The 18,476-nt window shown below is 35.6% G+C and overlaps 1 protein-coding gene across 2 annotated transcripts in view; it reads left to right on the top strand.

Moving 5' to 3' along the window:
- Positions 1–18,476, top strand: part of Ubr1 (ubiquitin protein ligase E3 component n-recognin 1) — a 173,725-nt gene that overhangs the window by 43,860 nt on the left and 111,389 nt on the right. For both annotated transcript variants that reach the window (XM_063249551.1, XM_003475450.5), the window contains exons 5-6: positions 15,385–15,515; positions 17,644–17,782. In XM_063249551.1, coding sequence (XP_063105621.1) covers positions 15,385–15,515; positions 17,644–17,782 — 270 coding nt within the window. The remainder of the gene's footprint in view (positions 1–15,384; positions 15,516–17,643; positions 17,783–18,476) is intronic.

An 18,476-nucleotide genomic window follows, 5' to 3' on the forward strand; every position in this document is an offset into this window, starting at 1 on the left:
TCTGGAAGTAATGTCGTTTATAAAAAGTCGCAAAAATAAAAATAGTACAAAGAATGTTCATTTAGGCCATTGCTCACTCACCTGTTGGATTAAGGTTTTATCATTTATCATTCAGCACTACTTTTATTTATTATTTTTGGTGGTGGTTTTGAGACAAGGTCTTGCTCTGTAATTCAAGCTGCTTGAATATACTATGTAGCATGGTCTGGGCTGCCTCTGCCTGAGCCTCCTTAATGTTAGGATTACAGGTGTGGGCCATCATGCCTGGCTTTGGCACTGTTTTAGATTGTCTCACTTCTCTCTTACTCATTTACTTCTTCTAATCTCAAACAATTACTCCTTCATTTGCCAAATATTTATTCTTTGCCAGTTATTTGGTTAAATTTATTAGCTATTTATTATCTGAAATATGTATCTAGTTTTAACCCTGTCAATACATTATCTTGTTTAAAAAGCCCTTTTAGCTCAGCAGCTTAAGTGTCTGCCTGGCAAGTGTAAGGTCATGAGTTTGATCCCTGGTACCAGAAAAAAAAAAGCTCTTTACTAACCATATTAATTATATAAATGAATGAGCTTTTCTGTAATATTTCCATCCATGCATATTGATTTTGTGGTTACCTTTTGAGAAGCTACTGTTGATTATTTTGATTATTATTAATTTTAGCTATTTCAGTATTAATATTGGTTTTAATTTTGATTGTTTCAGTTTCCACCTCAGTATTTTTTTTCAGTGAGAGGATTTCGACAGGGTCTTGCTACATAGTTCAGGCCAGTCTTTTTTTTTTTTTTTTTTTTTTTTATTTAAGAGGAAAAAGAGAAAAACACAAAACAAACCAAAGCGGTGTAAGGGTACACGTAATACAGAACTACAAAAAACAAAACAAAACAAAACAAAAAAAACATAACAGTAAGAAATCACCTGTTAGTAGATTACATATTATCATCTTGAAAATAGTTCCTCAAATCACAGTATCAAAGAATACAAGGTGGACATTCAAACAGGGAGACTGCAAACAGCTGTGTTCAATGATCCAAAAACATTGATATAGTCAGCTATTTAACACCCCTAAACACACTTGCTGTTATATCCGTTAGAGCTCTTTTTCTTTTTTTTTTTTTCCCTCTCTTTTTTACAACAAAATTTACACATTTTGGATTTTATTACTCCTTATTGCTTATTACTTTTTTGGGGGGGGGAGAATACAGTCAAATATGGCAAAACAAAGCTGTCAGTCAATACCAAGGATAGACATAGCACATGGTGTAGAACAGAGTACAAGTTTATCAACAATGGTTATCAACGTTGTCCCTTGTTTCCTTAAAAAGAATTGTCTATCTCATTAGATATTATAAAGTTGGACAAAACAGTAGAGAACAAGACCAATAAAACTTAGGCATTGTAAACATTACAGGACTTCCAAAGAAGACAATAATCAAACCAGAATGGGTATCTTAGTGAATCTTATTGTCTTCAAAGTAGTTGCCTATGTCTTCAAACTTGATACTATCATATAGAATGGAACAGAGTCTAATCAGTCAAAACAAGATCGTGGGAGTACTACAGGACTTCAAAACAAGTTAATAGGAAATCAAAAAGAGTTACTATTTATATATCCTAATTTTTTGAATTTTTTCTTTAATTAAGACAAACATAAGAAATGACTAAATAATTTTTTTAAAACAATAAGGGGGAGATTGAGATAAAACAGGACATAACAATATAACAATAGAGGTCACAGCATGACTGTTTCAACAACCTAGTACTTCACCACCATATAACCCGACTTAATAGTAGTTACCATAGTGTCTTTTTCCTTGAAATATTTGGATAAAACTTCATATACTCTAGCTTCAAATATTTTCATATCAAGAAGCCCAGAATAAAGCCTTTCTAATTAATGAGTGAAAACTTTATAAGGCTTCAAGGCCACCTAATGGGGAATCATGATTACCACATATTTTTATATATTTGAATCATTACTTACATTAGGGAAACTATTCGGTATTCACACATGTGAGATTGATTTATTTCACTTATGAGTATGGTCTCAAGCTGCGCCCATTTATTGATAAATATCTCAATGTGATCCTTCTTTATAGCTGAATAAGACTCCATTGTATAGAAATACCACAACTTTTTTATCCATTCCTCAGTTGATGGACACTTGGGTTGTTTCCAAGATCTGGCGATTACAAATTGTGCTGCTATAAACATAGGTGCACATATATCACTGTGGTATGATGCTTTCAATTCTTCTGGGAATATGCCTAGAAGTGGAATAGCTGGAATAAATGGGATTTCCAGTCCCAACTTTTTGAGAAATCTCCAGACAGATCTCCACAAAGGCTGTACCAGTAGTTCAGGCCAGTCTTGAACTCACTTTTTAACTCAGCCTGGTCTTGAAAGTTACAAAAAATCCTCCTGTCTCAGGAAATCCTGTCTCAGCCTCCCAAATATTAGAATTATAGGCATGTGCCACCATGCCCAGCTCTTCCTCAGTTCCTCCCCACATTGGTTTTTTTTTTTTTTAAAAAAAGCATACTGAAATATTTTGGCATATAGTTAGATAGAGCTTTCCAGCGTGAGTGTTTCTTTCTTGTGATGCTTATCATTAGACTGAGAGCCTCATCCATGCTTGACAACCACTGTTACTACTAAGCTATGTCCACAGCCCTTACATGAGTTTTTTATTTTCTTCATTCCATCACCAATCTTTCCAGAAGACTATTTTTGAACTTCAAAGTAACTGATAAAGGGTCTTTTTGAGGAGGAGAATTTGTAGGAATTAAGTTGGCATATTGAGGGTTTTTTTGTTGTTGTTGTTGGTTTTTTTTTAGTACCAGGGATTGAACTCATGACCCTCACACTTGCCAGGCAGGTACTGGACAGTTGAGCTATATTCCCAGCAATATTGAATTTTTTAAACCAGGGCCCACTTTGAGGTTTTCTGTATCATAAGACTACAGAGCATTGATATCAGTCCAGAGCTAACTTGATCTTGAACTTCTTTGGATTTATAATTAGTTTTAGAAGATGAAAGATATTCTGGAACTGATTGATGATCAGAATGTGAGAAGGATGCCTTAGGGATAACACATAATCAGTTCATACAATGCAGTCCTGTGTATGAGGATTTTTACTCTTTGCTTTGGTGAAAGTAAAATCTATACTCTGCCAAGTAGATGGCATTGTGCCAAGCAAAATGGAGATTTACTAAGTGTTATCAGACCTGACTGATACCAGAAGAACTATCAGTTGGTAATTTTTTGAGAGAGGTTCCTTTCACATATTTTTTTTTTTCTCTGAAGTTCTGCAGAGTATTCTGGTTAATTACTAATTTGGCTGCTCATTTTAGGCTGTTTGCATTTGAGTTATAATTCTTTGTAACTGACCTTCTTTTCTTTTCTTTTCTTTTTTTTTTTTTTTTTTTTGTCTTTTTCTTTTTCATTGGTACGAGGATCGAACTCATGACCGCCTGCTTGCAAGGCAGGTGCTTATGCCGCTGAGCTAAATCCCCAGCCCCGACCTTATTTTCTAAGATGTAAATGCTTTTCTTGAAAATTTCTTACATTCTTACCTGGACCTCATTTAAAGAACTCATCTTCTGATACAATATAAAAGTAATAAGCAGATTTTAACTCTTCACCTCAAATTATTCTTATGAAGAATTGAAATTAAACATTGAGATAAAAAACAGGAATGTGGTAGTCCAATATTGCTCATAAGTATCTTTGGCAGCAAACTCTTCAGAGAGGTGATGTATTCAGGAAAGGTAAAACAAATGATATAACATTGAGATGTGAGGAAAAATAGTGCTAAAGAGTGAATGAAAAGGTTAGTGGTTTGATGACTACAGAATAAAATATGCTTCATAAATTCATTGTCTAAAGAAGTTATGTTAAAATTTAGTATTAAAAGCCTTATACTAAATTAGTAATACTTTTTTATTTTGTATTTTTTCATTTACTGAATGTTTTGTTTTGAAGAGCTACTGTATTTTTTTCTCTTAGTCCTCTTTTTTAGAACAGTTTATTGCCAGAGGTGGTGGTGCACACCTGTAATCCCAGTACCTCAGGATACTGAGGCAGGAGGATCACAAGTTTGAGGCCATCCTGGGTTACACAGTAAGTTCAAAGTGAGCCTGAACTACATATTGAGACCCTGTCTCAAAACAACAACAGGAACAACAATTAAATAAATAAAAATAAAATAGCTTGTTGAGGAATGGCACCTCCAATACTAGTTTTTTGAGGAATCTCCACACTGATTTCCACAGTGTTTGCACCAATCTGCTTTTGCACTAACAATGGAGAAGGGTTCTTTTCCCCCATAACCCTTCCAGCATTTGACATTGGTTGATATTTTGATAATAACCATTCTTTTTGAGGTGAGATGGAATCTCAGTATTGTTTTAATTAGCATCTCTCAAATGACCAGTGCTGTTGAAAATTTTTTCACATATTTATTTGCGGTTTGTATATCTTTATCTGAGAAATGTGTATTCAGCCCATTTTTGGATTGGGTCTTTAAATCTGGGAGAACTGATTTTTTTTTTTTTTTTTTGTAGTTCTTTATATGTCCTCAATAGTAATACTTTGTCTGAGGAAGAGCTGGCAAATATTTTCTCCCATATTGTAAGTTGTGTTTTCACTCTGATGGTGGTTTCTCTTGCCATGCAAAAGCTTTACAGTAAGATGAGATCCCATTTGTTGATTCTTTGTGGTGGTTCCTGTGAAATCTGGGTTTTATTCATAAAGTGTTTGCCTACGCCAATGGCTTCAAGAGTTTTACCTACTCTATCTTTTAGCAGATTTAATGTTTCTGCTTGATATTAATATCTTTGATGCATTCTGATTTTAGCTTAGTACATGGTGAAAGATATAGGTTCAGTTTTAATCCTTGGTATATGTAGAGCCAGTTTTTCCAGTACCATTTATTTCTTCCATTGAATGTAATTGGCACCTTTGTCAAAGATAAGGTAGCTGAGTGTGTCTGGAGTCCTTTCTGTGTCTTCTTATCTATTCCACAGATAATTTGAGTCTGTGGTGTTTGTTTGTTTGTTTTGTATTTTGCCAGTACCTCACTGTATCTCAGTAGCTTTATAGTATAATTTCAGTCAAAGATTGTGATGTCCCCTGTTTTGACTTGGTTGCCCAGGATTGCCTTTGCTGTTCCAGGTCTCTTCTGTTTCCAGATAAATTTTAGGATTGTTTTCTCTAGTTCTGTGAGATACGCTTTTGGAATTTTTATTTGGATTGATTTGTATCTGTATAACAGTTTGAAATATGACCATCTTCACTATATGGGTTCTTCCTACCCAAGAGCATGGGATATCTCTCTGTTTTCTGGTATGCTCTTCAATGTCCTTTTTCAGACTACTATAGTTTTCAATGTAGAGGTCTTTTTTATATCCTTTGTTAGATTGATTCATAGGTTTTTTTTTTTCCTTTTGGATGCTACTGTAAAAGACATTGTTTCCCCGATGTCTTGATCAGTGAGTTTGTTTATATGTGTACAGGACAGCTATCACTTTTGAATGTTGACTTTTTTTTTTTTATCGGTACTAGGGATTGAACTCACGACCACCTGCTTGCAAGGCAGGTGCTTATGCCGCTGAGCTAAATCCCCTGCCCCCTAAAACTTTTTTTAAAATTTTTTTTTTTAATGAGTGTTGACTTTGTAACCAGCTATGTTACTGAGTTTACTTCTTAAATGTAGAAGTCTTTTGATGGAATTTTTGGGTCTTCTATGTAGAATATCATGTCATCTACAAATCATGATAGTTTACCTTCTTCCTTTTCGGTCTTTATTCCTTTTGTTCCTTTTTCTTCTCTAATTGCTCCAGCTAAGGTTTTCAGGACTATGTTGAATAAGAGTGGAGACAGTGGACATTTCTGTCTTGTTCCTGATTTTAGAGTGAAAGCTTTTAGCTTTTGTCCATTTAGTATGACATTGGTGACATTGGCTGTTGATTTGTTGTAGATGTCTTTTATCCTCTAGATTCAGACCATCTATTCTAATTTTCTGTAGAGTTTTTTATCATGAGTGGGTGCTGGGCTTTGTCAAAAGCTTTTTCTGCATCTATTGAGATTATTATATGATTTTTGTCATTGACTCTGTTAATATAGTGCATTACAGTTATGGATTTATGTATGTTGAACGATCCCTGCATCCCTGGGATGAATCCCACTTGATCATGTTGTACAATATTCTTGATGATTTGCTGCAGTCTGTTACTATCTTACTGAGGGTTTTTGCAGCACTGTTCATTAGGGAGATTGGCCTGAAATCTCTTTCTTAGTTGGGTCCTTCTCCAGTTTTGGTATCAGGGTAATACTTACTTCCAGGAAAAAATTTGGAAGTAGTGCTTTCTGTTCAATTTCATTAAAGATTTTGAGAAGTAGTGGTGTTAGGTCTTCTGGAAATTTCTTGTAGAATTCAACAGTGAATCCATTAGAGCCTGGGCTTTTCTTTATTGATAGGTTTTTAATTTTATATCTTTGATTTCATTTATTGACACTGGGTTATTTAGGATTTTTGTATCTTGGTTTAGCTTTGGTAATTCATATGTATCTAGGATTCTGTCCATTTCTTCTGTATTTTCCATCTTACTAGAACACAAATTGTCAAAGTAGGTATAAGATGATCTTCTGGATTTCTGCAGGATCTGTTGTGATTTCACCCTTTTCATTCCTAATTGTGTGGATTTGTCTTTTCTTTCCTTTTTTTGATAATGTTGGCTAATTAATCTTTCAAAAAATCAACTCTGATTCATTGATTCTTTGTATTTTTTTTTTGTCTCCAAGGTGTTAATTTCTACTCTGATCTTTGTAGTTTTCTCCCTTGTAGACCCTTTTAGTTTAGTCTGCTCTTGTTTTTCTAGAAGTTTCAGGTTCGCCATTGAGCTGTTTATGTGCACTTGCTCTATTTTCCTGATACAGATACTTACTGCTATAAATTTCCCTCTTAGGACTTCTTTCATTGTGTCCCATAAGTTCCAGTATGTTATATTGTCATTATTATTCAGCTGTAAAAGCTATCTGATTTCTTATTTAATTTTGTCTGTGACCCATCAGTTGTTCAGGAGGGTGCTATTTAATTTCCACATGTTTATGAAGTTCTTTCTTTTGCAATAGATTTCCAATTTCATTGCACTATATGGTTTGGTAACACACTAGGGCTAATTTCAGTTCCTTTTCATTTTATTTTATTTTAAAGAAGGTAAGATTAAACAGAACAAAACAGATCATAAGGAAACAATTTTAAGAAACACGGATTTCAAAGCAAGTCCAGTGGAGATCTTCACTGTCTATCATACTGTCTTTAGTTTTCTTCCAAATAGTTGTCCCCAACTTCACACACAGTGAATACATACTGAGCATAATACTACTAATGTAATCAGAATAAGATGATGAAGGCTTTTTAGGTCTTCAAGACCTGACATTAGGGAAGTCAACAATGACTGCGATAATGTCTCTCATTTGCTTCAAAGTAGCTGTCCATATCTTTATGTATGCTGAAATTAAACGTAAGAGACTAGACTAATATCACTCTGAACAGTGAATAATAGTATTGCTAGATTTTTATATCATAATGCTACAGAATTAGCACTGGGTTTCTTAGTGTCTCCTCTTCTTCAGAGTGTCTGTTTATTACATTGTGCATCTTATAATCTATTCCCATAAACTATTTAGAAATTCTCCACATGTGTGAATCTCTACATGTATACCTATCCTTTTTGTATTATAGGGAAAAAACAGATCAAAACAAGACAGCAAAACAAATTCCTAGAAAAATATGAAATGAAAAAGATTTATAAAACCACAATATTGGGTGATCTACAGTAGTTACTGTGCTTTCTCTTGTTATTTTCAATAGAATTGTCTACATCATCAGACATACTATAATTGAACATAGCATTACATAGCAATTTTAATAAAAACACAACATTGGAGACATTGTAGGACTTCAAAAGCAGTTAGTAATCAAACCGGAATGGGTATCTTATTATATCTTGTTATCTTCAGAGTAGTTGCCCCTGCTCTTAGACTTGATACTATCAAGCATACCAAATTTGAATAAAATCAGTCAAGACAAAACGGTAGTCTAACAAACCAGATTCAAATAAGATCAGTCATAGTAATACAATGTAAGTAATACAGGGTTTCAGTTTAGGTTAATAGAGAATTAAGGATATTTAACCGTAGTATATTCTGCTATTTTTGGGCTATCTGTCTGTGCTCTCAGATCTAGAATGAGTAGACAGACCAGAACAAAATAAAATCAAACTAAACAGAGCGATAAGACTAATATGGCTTTTAAATCCTGATACACTATTAACAATGCCCTCTGCCTTCCTTTTTTAGGCAATTCCTCCCCTTTCCTCTTCTCAGGGTGCTTTGTATATTTTGGGTCCCACTAACTCCTTTAGTTTTTAGATTAGGGGGGCAATCCGTTATCTGTCTAAGTGGTATTGAACCTTTTTACCCCTGAGCTTGATCTTGAGCTGTATTCCTTTACTTACTAAGCCACAAAGTTTTCCTTCCTTATAGCTGAGTAGTTCCCCACTACACAAAAGTATCATAACTTAACCTATCTGCAGTTGCTGGACGAGTTGTCCCTATTTCTCTCTCATTCCTTGTCACATAAAGCATTGTTTTCTCATCTTTGACTTTCAGTTTATTAACCCTCTTTCAGGTTCAGTATATTTCCTATTCAGAGTATCTCGATGGATCCTGTCTCCTAATCTACTCTGCCTGTGTTTCTTTTTTGTTGGTGTATCAGGGCTATCTATATTAGAGATTATAGCCCACCTTCTCTGCCTCATCTCTGCTATTCTGTTTTTCTGCTATTATTTGTCCACTTTTCTCCTTCATTCCACTGTCTGCCCAGTTCATTGAGGCCTCTTTGCCACTGTTGCTGGGATCCTGGTATTTTTTTCTATCTCTCTCTAGAATGTCTTTCAGTATTTTTTGTAGGATTGGATTGGTGGCCACGAACTCCCACAGTTCCTCCTTGTCTTGGAAACATCTTGTTTCTCCATTAATTTTGAGAGAGAGTTTTTCAGGGTACATCCATCTGGGTTGCAGGTTAGTTTCTTTCAGGGCTTAGACTACTTCACTCCAGGCTCTTCTTGATTTGATAATTTTTGTTGAGAAGTCTGTCGTTATTTTGATGGATTTTCCTTTATAGGTAATCTGCTTCTTTTCTCTGACCGCTTTTAATACTCTGTTCTTGTGATGAATTTCTGGGATCTTGATTATTATACATCTAGGTGTAGATCTGTTTTGGTTGTAGGTGGCTGGAGTTCTGTATGCCTCATTTATCTGTATATCATTTCTTTTTCTTGTGCTTGGGAAGTTTTCCTTAATTATTTCTGTGAATAGTCTTTGTAATTCATTTGTGGTTACTCCTGCTTCTTCGCTCATGTTTTTTATTCTTAAGTTATATATCCTCTTGTCATGTTCTAGCCTTTGAATTGTTACTTCCTGGTTCCTGGTTATTTTCAGGAGGTCTTTCATGATCACACATTACAAATGTATCTTCAAGTTTTGAAAGGCGAACTGTAGTTTCTTTCAAGGCATTTTGCCAACTTTCAATGGAGTTTTTAGTTTCCTGGTAATCTCTTTGGATCTGTTTCATGTGTTCTAGATTTTGTTTATATTTTTCACCAAAGGTTTCTCTTCCTTTTCTGGGTTCCTCCATTCTTCCATCTGTGTCTTCTTGAGAGGGGCTTAGCATTTCTTTTATTAATCTTTTTATATCTTGCCTCACTTGGATTAGAATTTCAGTTTTAAGTTCATCTATGAGGTCACAAAGGTATTTCTTTATGTCCGCTGATGTTGTGACCAATATTGCATGATTGCTGCCCTGGTTCTCTTCTGTATTTACCTCTCCTGGACTTATTTGCTCAGGGTCAGCAGCTGGAGGTTTTTTCTTATTTCTTTCTCTTGTCATGTTTCTGGTTTCTTTCAGACAGGTGTGTGCTGGAGGTGTCAGGCCCTCTCCATATTGCTTATGGTTTTTCTGAAGCATGCTGGCTGAGGGCTTGCTGCTTTCTCCACTTTGCTGTTATCTGAGGTGCATGCAGGGACTGTGGGCTGGCCCCACTTCTCTAAGCCAGTCAGTGGCTTAGAGAGTACCTTCAGCAACTTAGCCTGTGCTTCGCGGATGTCACAGGTTTGGGGCAGTTTCATCCCTGGCTGTTGGTTCCCAACCAGGGGTGTGACTTAGCCCAAGCTGGTCCCACCAGTACTCTATTGGCCAGGGGTGGCTGATTGATGCCACCATGGTGCCGGACTCAGGCCTATCTTGCCCAACTCCAACATGTCTTCCAGCTGGCCTCACCCATCACGGGATCCCAATTTCCAGCACTCACTGCGAATTAATGCAATTCTCCACATTGGCTCCACTCCACGCTGTGTGGTGTCCTCCCGCCAAGGGCCTGGGACTCACCAACTCCCATTATTGGAGGCCATGGCTTCAGCATGACTCCACGGCATGCCTAACACAGCATGGGACCAGTCTCAGTGAGCGCATCTAGCTCCAGCTCTCCACCCGCATTTTTCCTTCCTCTTCTCCTTTTTCTTTTTCCTCAGTTTCCTCCTGGATCACGAGAATCCCTCTCCCTTCATCCAGCCCTCTCCATGTTGTCAAATTCCAGCGTCTGAGCTGTTTTTCCTTGAGGCTCTCCAATCAGCTACCTATCAAGCTGCCGTCTTCCTCTAGTCCCTTTTCATTTACTTAAGTGTGTTTTATGAGCTAATGTATGGTGTATTGTGGGGAAGGTCCCACGTACAGCTGAAAAAAATGTGTATTCTGAAGTTGTGGGGTGGAACATTGTAGACATCTACTAAGTCCATTTGTTCAAAGTTTGATTTAGTTTTAATATTTCATTATTGATTTTTTTTGTCTAGTTTCTGTCTTTTGTTACAATGGGGTATTGAGGTCCCCCAGTACAATTGTATTAGAGTTTATTTGATTTTTCATGCCTGTTACTATTTGTTTTATATAGTTGGATACACTGGTATTTGTTGCATTTATATATGGTTGTTATCTCTTTCTGTTGAATTTTTTCTTTTACAAGGATGTAGTTGCCTTCTTTATCTCAGTTAATCAGTCTTGGCTTGAAATTCACTTTATCGGCAAATAGAATGGCTTCCCCTGCTTTTTTCTGGGTTCCTGTTACATGGAGTATTGTTTGCCATCCTTGTCTTTCAGCCTGTGAATTTCTTTTTGAATTGTGTTTCTTCTATGCAGAAAATTGTTGGGTCGTGCTTCTTGATCCATTCTGCCAGTCTATATCTTTTGATTGGTGATGTTAATAAGTGTCCTGAGGGTAAATCCACAGAGACCCTAGAGGGGGAGTGGGGATGAGAGGGGACAAGAGACTCGAAGAATGGAGATAAGTCAGAAATCCGAGCAAGTCTCGTTTATTCAAGGAAAGAGTAAGAAATATACAGGGTATTGGGGGAGGAGGGAGTTGGGTTCTGAGACATCAGCAGGTAACTTAGCAACAGTGGCAAGACCGAGGGTTATAGGTTAATTCAAATTTTCAAATTTCCCATGCACGGGCTGATTAACATAATCCTTGAGTGGGCCAAACAGGCTAGGCAAGGAGCTGCTTAACTACCAAACTTAACTCCTAAAGAGGTTTAAGGTGGTGCTGCCTGCAGATATAAGGTGGCACCCAATTACAGGGCTTCCCACAAATGAGACCATGAACATTGATACTTATAAATGATACGTATTGACTTATCCCTGTCATGTTATTTTCCTGTTTTTGGCTCTTCCTTCCCCCCACCCCTTCCCTTTGTTTGTTTGCCTTGCTTGGTGGGTTCCTTCTGTTGAGGTCATGGCTTTGTAATCCTTGTTGATCTTTCTTTAAAATGTCCTTCAGAATGTTTTGGAGTGCTGGTTTGCTGGTGATAAATGTCCTCAGATGTTCTTTGTGATGGGAGTACCTTATTTCTTTATCATTTTTGAAAGGTAATTTTACAAGGTACATTAGCCTAGGTTGTAAGCTGTATTTCTTTAGAATTTGGAGTACGTCACTCTAAGCTCTCTTTTGCTTGGAGTTTGTGTTGCCAAGTCAGCTGTGATTGTGATGGACTTTACTTTTTAGAGGATTTGTTTCTGTTCCCTAACAGCTTTTAGGGTTCTGTTTTTGTGTTGAATTTCTGAAATCTTGACTGTGATATACCTGGCTGTAATTTTTTTAAAAAATTATTTCTATATAGAGTGCTCTATGTCTCATTTATCTGTATGTGAAGTTCTTTTTCTCTACTAGGAAAGTTTCTGTCATGATGTCTGTGAACATTTTTAACTTTCATTTGTGGTATTCCCTGCTTTTTCATTGACTCCAATTAATATCAAATTCTTCTTTGTCGCATCTAGAAGTTGCTGGATTGATTTCTTATGATCCCTTGCTGGTTTTGAGAAATCTTTCATTCCTAGCTACTAACTGTGACTTGTCTTCAATATCTGAGGTCCTGCCCTCACATTGGCCTAATCTGCTTAAAACACTTTCAGTGGAGCTTTTATTCTCCTGGATATCTGCTTGAAATGCTTTATGCATTCCATTTCTTTGCCATGCTGAGCTTACATAATTTGCTTAAGCTCATCTAATTTTTGTCTGTGTCTGCTCTAATATGGCTAAGTGTGGTGTGTATTTTGGTAATCTCTGTAATTATCTGAGAGATTATTTCTGATTTCATTTTTTACCAGAGCTTCGTTCAATTGCTTTCTTTTTTCCACTTCGGAGAGAACTGGTGGGGGGCTTTCAGGTTGTCCTACCTCATTGCCCCCTTGATTGGCCTTTGCTGAACTAGACATGTGAGGTTGCATTTTGCTGAAGTATCTTCTCGTTTTATTTTCTCTCTTTTTAAAATAGTTTAATTCCTATTATACAAGTGAGGCTTGCAAGTTGTGTATTGTGTGTTGCTTTATTGATAGTATTTAGGACCCTAGGTGATGATTATTTCTCTGAGGTATCTTCCAAGTGTAGCTGGTTTTTGGATTTTGAGTCTGTTGGAAGATCTTACCACTTCAGGTTGTTGGAAATAAAAGGTTGTTGCTTGTTTGGCCTAGTCCCTTGTTCTTCGGCACTGTGCTACCATATTTTCTGTGACCCTTAGTTAATCCCTCTTATGGATTATCAACAGTTGTTTAGAGCAATTATGTCAATTTTGGCTGTAGTGGTATCAGTAGCATGAAACACAGTGTAGAAAACAACAAATGAGCTAATCCTTAATTTGCAACTTGTAACTGTATGAACTAGATTGTGATTATATAGAAAAATGTAAAACAAACTAGATAATCATATGCAATATATAAACCTGTAATGTGGCAATTTTGCTCTCGGGTGTAAAATTTAAAATAGATTAAGGAGAAAATAGATGTGGAAGAAGAGAAAGACATAAGGAGTAAGTTTGGAAGACAAAGGGGAATCTCGCCAACTTGCTTAAGACTGAAGGAAAAGAAAGATGGGAGAGAGAAAAGGACAGAACAGAACCACACCCACAAACCCCTTTCACATTCATATATAAACAAGGAGAAATAGGAAAGAAAAAACAAAAAGAAATAAACAAAAAATGGAAAAGAAAAGCAGTCCGGTGCCAAGATTATCTGTAGTTTTACTCTAGACAACCTGTGGAGACAGTCCCGAATCATACCAGTCTATCCCAGCAAGCCAGAAATTGCTTTTTGGTGGAGTAGTGGATAATCTCAGCAGGCCTGCCTTGAGACCAGACTCATTGGGCCTGACGTGATTCAAGCAGTTTCTATGGGTCTGCACCTAGCAGTAGTTCTGGGTTCTGAGCTCAGCTCGCCCATCTCCAAAATGGCTCCCAGCTAATTGTTGTATCCCCTCTGAAGAACTATGTCCTCTGAGCTCACCACCAGCCAGTGCAGTTCCTCTGTGTCCACTGGTCCCCTCCATTGCCACATTTCTCTGCAGAGGCCAGTAGTCACCAAACATCACTATCACCATCACCTTGACAGTGTATCCCCAGGTTCAGACAGTTCCTCTCATATAGTGAGTCCTGTCTCATGGCAAAGGTGCCACCAGCTACTGCCTCCTCCTTTGATGTGTTTCTTTTCACTCTCTCTGTGGTCTTAAGTTCACATTTCAGAGTTTTCCTGGGTCCAGGTGGCCCACTTCTTTTTTTCTTGTCTTCTTTATGGTGCTACATTCCAGCATCTGGATAGTGACTCATAGAAAGGCTGTTTTTTCTGCTGTTTACTACTCCGCCATCTTCCCAGAAGTCCCAGTGAGATTTATTCTTTCCCTTGGTTTCATGTTTCTTAATATGTGTTTAGAATTTTATTTTCTGCAATGCTGACATACCACTCATTTATTTCTATGCTTTATACTTAATGATGGGTCTTTATTTCTCTTTCAGTTTTAAAGGACATATTTGCAGAATTATGGTAGCAGTCTGAGTTGACAATTACTGGGTTTTTTTTTTTTTTTTCTCTATTCCAGCAAATGGGAGAGAGTATTAAATAAAATACAGTAAACTGAAAAAAATTAAACCTTAATTTAGTCAGGTAAATTCTAATAATATGTATATGAAAGAGAGGGAAAAATAGAAAGGAAAAGAAAAATAAAAGGATTTAAGAGGGAAGACCAGAAATTGTGTGGGGGTCAAAAAGAAAGCAAAGTAAACAATGAATATAAATGGAAGGTAAAAGAAATAAGATTTTATCTGGCTTTCCAATCTCTTAGAAACAACTGTTGATGTCGGTATATGTGACTAAACATAGAATATTGTAGGTGGAACTTCAGTAAGATGCTATATATTATCTTTGCCCATTTTTAACTATTTCATCCTTTCCTTTTTCCTTCCATGGTTCTGCCTCTTGTTCCTTTCTTTAATTTGTAACACTGATTTGACTACAAGAAGGTATACAAAACCATTGATATAGTGCCAATATCAGTATTTGCTAACTCCTGAATTCAACCTCAATTCATCCTTGGAGGATGTTGTAATAAGCTAATAGAAGTGATTATTTTTCTGGACATGGTAACATGTACCTGTAATTCCACCTGTTGGAGAGGCTCAAGAAAAAGATTATGTAGTCAAATGCTCTACCTTTGAGCTATACCCGCTCCTAAGAGAAAGATTGTGAATTCAAGGCCATCCTAGAAAACAAAACAAGACCTTACTTTAAAAAATAAAATAGGGATTGGGGGTTTAGCTCAGTGGCATAAGTGCCTGCCTTGAAAGCAGGCAGTTGTGAGTTTGATCCCCGGTACCGATAAAAAGGAAAAAGATAAAAAAATAAAATAAAATAAAGTAAAAATTTTAAATCAATAACATTATCTTCTTTATCCATCTATTCATATACAATCTCAGTATTTTTTGTCTGCTTTCTTACAGAATTCACATTGTCCTTTGAATGAAGAGGTAATTGCTCAAGCCAGGAAAATATTTCCTTCAGTGATAAAATACATTGTAGAAATGACTATATGGGAAGAGGAAAAACAGCTACCTACTGAGCTACAGATAAGGTAGGGACAGGATTTAGTGATTGTTATTTATATTGCAAAGTATGTATTGGATGGCTATTTTTGTGACTTAATTTACTATTTTGAAAAAGTTACAGAGTTTATCTCTTGGGAGTACAGTATTTTCAAAATGTTTATGTGAGTTTCTTCACTAGATACTAGATAGAAGTTAAGTCAAATGAAGAGCCATTGCAAGACCTGACTTTCTAGGGAAAAATCAACATTTTTGGGGGTTTTGTTCTAAGTTGATAAGAACTTAGTAGACAACAATTTCTGTATTGGACACCTGCCCCAGAACAGGATCTTGTTCTGTAGTCCAGGCTGGCCTCAGGGTTCTCCAAGTGATTTGTGAACAACCTGTGACCTTGGGACAGTATATCTTCCTTTACCCCAGATCATTAGTTGTTTACCTCTTCAGGAAAATTTCATGGTGAAAATGAAGAAATAGCCCTTTTCCTCTTTATTTTGCTAATATTTTGCTAGGGTTATTGCACTTGTAGAGATTTTATTAAAACCTAGCAATTTCTAGTGACAATGAACTTTCAGTGATAGTAATAGTTGCTCTTAACTTACAAATGTAAAATGAAATTCTGGACCTAATATGTATTTCAAATGGGCATTTTTTTCCTTTATAACAATGGGAATGTCAAAGAAGTGTAGCACATCTCAGTACAGTTGCTTTTTGAGTTTACTGAGGCTTTCTGTTTGCTTTGTGTAGAAAAGAAAATGACTTTAAAATATAGACACATTAAATGTGTTGTTTTGACTTTTTATATTTTTTATTTTTTTTATTTTTATTTATTTATTTATTTTTTTGTCTTTTTCCTTTTTATGGGTACCGGGGATCGAACTCACGACTGCCTGCTTTCAAGGCAGGCGCTTATGCCGCTGAGCTAAACCCCCAGCCCCGACTTTTTATATTTTTTAAATTTATTTATTTTTTTGAGACAGGATCTTGTTCTGTAGCCCAGGCTGACCTCAGACTCATTACAGGCATGCACTGCTGTGCCTGATTAACTTCTTGGAGAAATAAAAGTATTTGGGAATTATGTCTACAAATATTTAATTTCAAATAAATGATAATGTATGCCACTTAAACCTTTTAAGAAATTTTGTATTGGTAAACATAACATGAGCTACCTGCCTGCCAAAAACAGGAGCTGCTTGAAGTCATTGTGTGCACAGGTAGCATTGGCCTCTGTATTCATACATTGGAATTTTGATGCCTTGTGCTTCTTATTAGCATATGGCTATAAGTAAATCAAAATAAATGTACTATACAGTATCACTGAAGAAGAAGGTAAAAAGAAATACTAAAGAAATACAAAAAGAAATACTAAAATATGACAGAAACTAAGTGTTAATAAACATAGTTTGTATCATTGTGTACTTGAAAGTTGAGAGCCTTAGGCCTGACTTTCTTTGTTATAATGGAAGATAACCAAGAGTTAAAAGTTGTACTCGAGACTTGCTATACCACTAGAATGAGACTTCTAAAGATAATTTTGAAAAATCGAAGAAAAACATATAAAATGTAATACATCTTTTAGGATATATATATATATATATATATATATATATATATACACACAAAATATATATATAAAGGATATATATTTATATTTATATATAAAAACCGTGGTTTGTATATAACTTTTAGGATATATATATCATATATATATATATATATATATATATATCCTTTATATATAAATATATATATATCTCCTAAAAGATATATTATATATATGTATATATGTGTATGTATTATATATATGTATGTAATATATTTATACATATAATGTAATATAATAATGTATATGTGTATATACATATAATGTAATATATATATATACACATATATATATATATTGCCCAATGGCTATGAGCTCCTGGCTCAAGCAGTCTTCCTGCTTGGTCCCCAGAAGCTAGGACTATAGTCATCACCTTGCTCGAATTTTTTAATTCCTTGCCATTATATCAATTAATTCTAGATGAGTGTTAACGCTGTTACTTTCCCATGTGTAAGAAACTACATGGTGTTGTAGACATCATATGTTATTTTAGTTCTCTTTTAACTTGTTCCTTTATTTTTGGAAGTATCCAAATATATATCTTTTTTCTTTAACAGGGAAAAAAATGAAAGATACTACTGTGTTCTTTTCAATGATGAACACCATTCATATGACCATGTCATATATAGTCTACAGAGAGCTCTTGACTGTGAACTTGCAGAGGCCCAGTTGCATACCACTGCCATAGACAAAGAGGTTTGTTATCACTATTTGAATTATGATGCTATCTTACATCAGCTGCCTGGCAGTCAAGGGTTGACAGCCCTTGCCAAGTTCTTTGGTATTGTATTAAATACAACCTCCTCCTCCATTTATTCCTTACATCTTGAGTAGATTGATTAGAACTTTAGGACTTTGCTTTTGTGTATGTATGTTTCATCATTTTAAATAACTATTTTTAATATCTTTTATTCTAAATGATTAGAAAGTTACTCAGTATATTTGATAAAGCACAGATAAAAATAGCAACTTCATGGGGCCGAGAATTTAGCTCAGTGACATAATTGCCTACCTGGCAAGCACAAGATCCTGAGTTCGATCCCTGGTACCAAAAAAAAAAGGAACCTCATGCTTTTCTGTTCTTATAATTTATTTCATAAATTAGGAAATGTTGCTCATTTCTAAAATTTCCAGCATAGTTTATATTATTTTTGATTTTTTTGAGAGAGGATCTTGCTGTGTAGTTCAGGCTGGTATGTATGTATGTAGGCCAAGCAGGCGTCAAGCTCATGGCATTTTTCTGCCTCAGCCTCTTGAGTGCTGGAATTACAGAAGGTAGCACCATATGTACCCCTATATTATTTTTAAAAATATGGTTTGTGGCATGGCTTTTATTTAATATCCATCCAAAGCAAAAATTAGTTTTTTAGGTAAAATCCATGTCTGAAAG

Source organism: Cavia porcellus, unplaced genomic scaffold (assembly GCF_034190915.1).
Source record: "Cavia porcellus strain 051 isolate PalLab524CR breed Dunkin Hartley unplaced genomic scaffold, mCavPor4.1 scaffold_6, whole genome shotgun sequence".
Taxonomy (NCBI): Eukaryota; Metazoa; Chordata; class Mammalia; order Rodentia; family Caviidae; genus Cavia; species Cavia porcellus.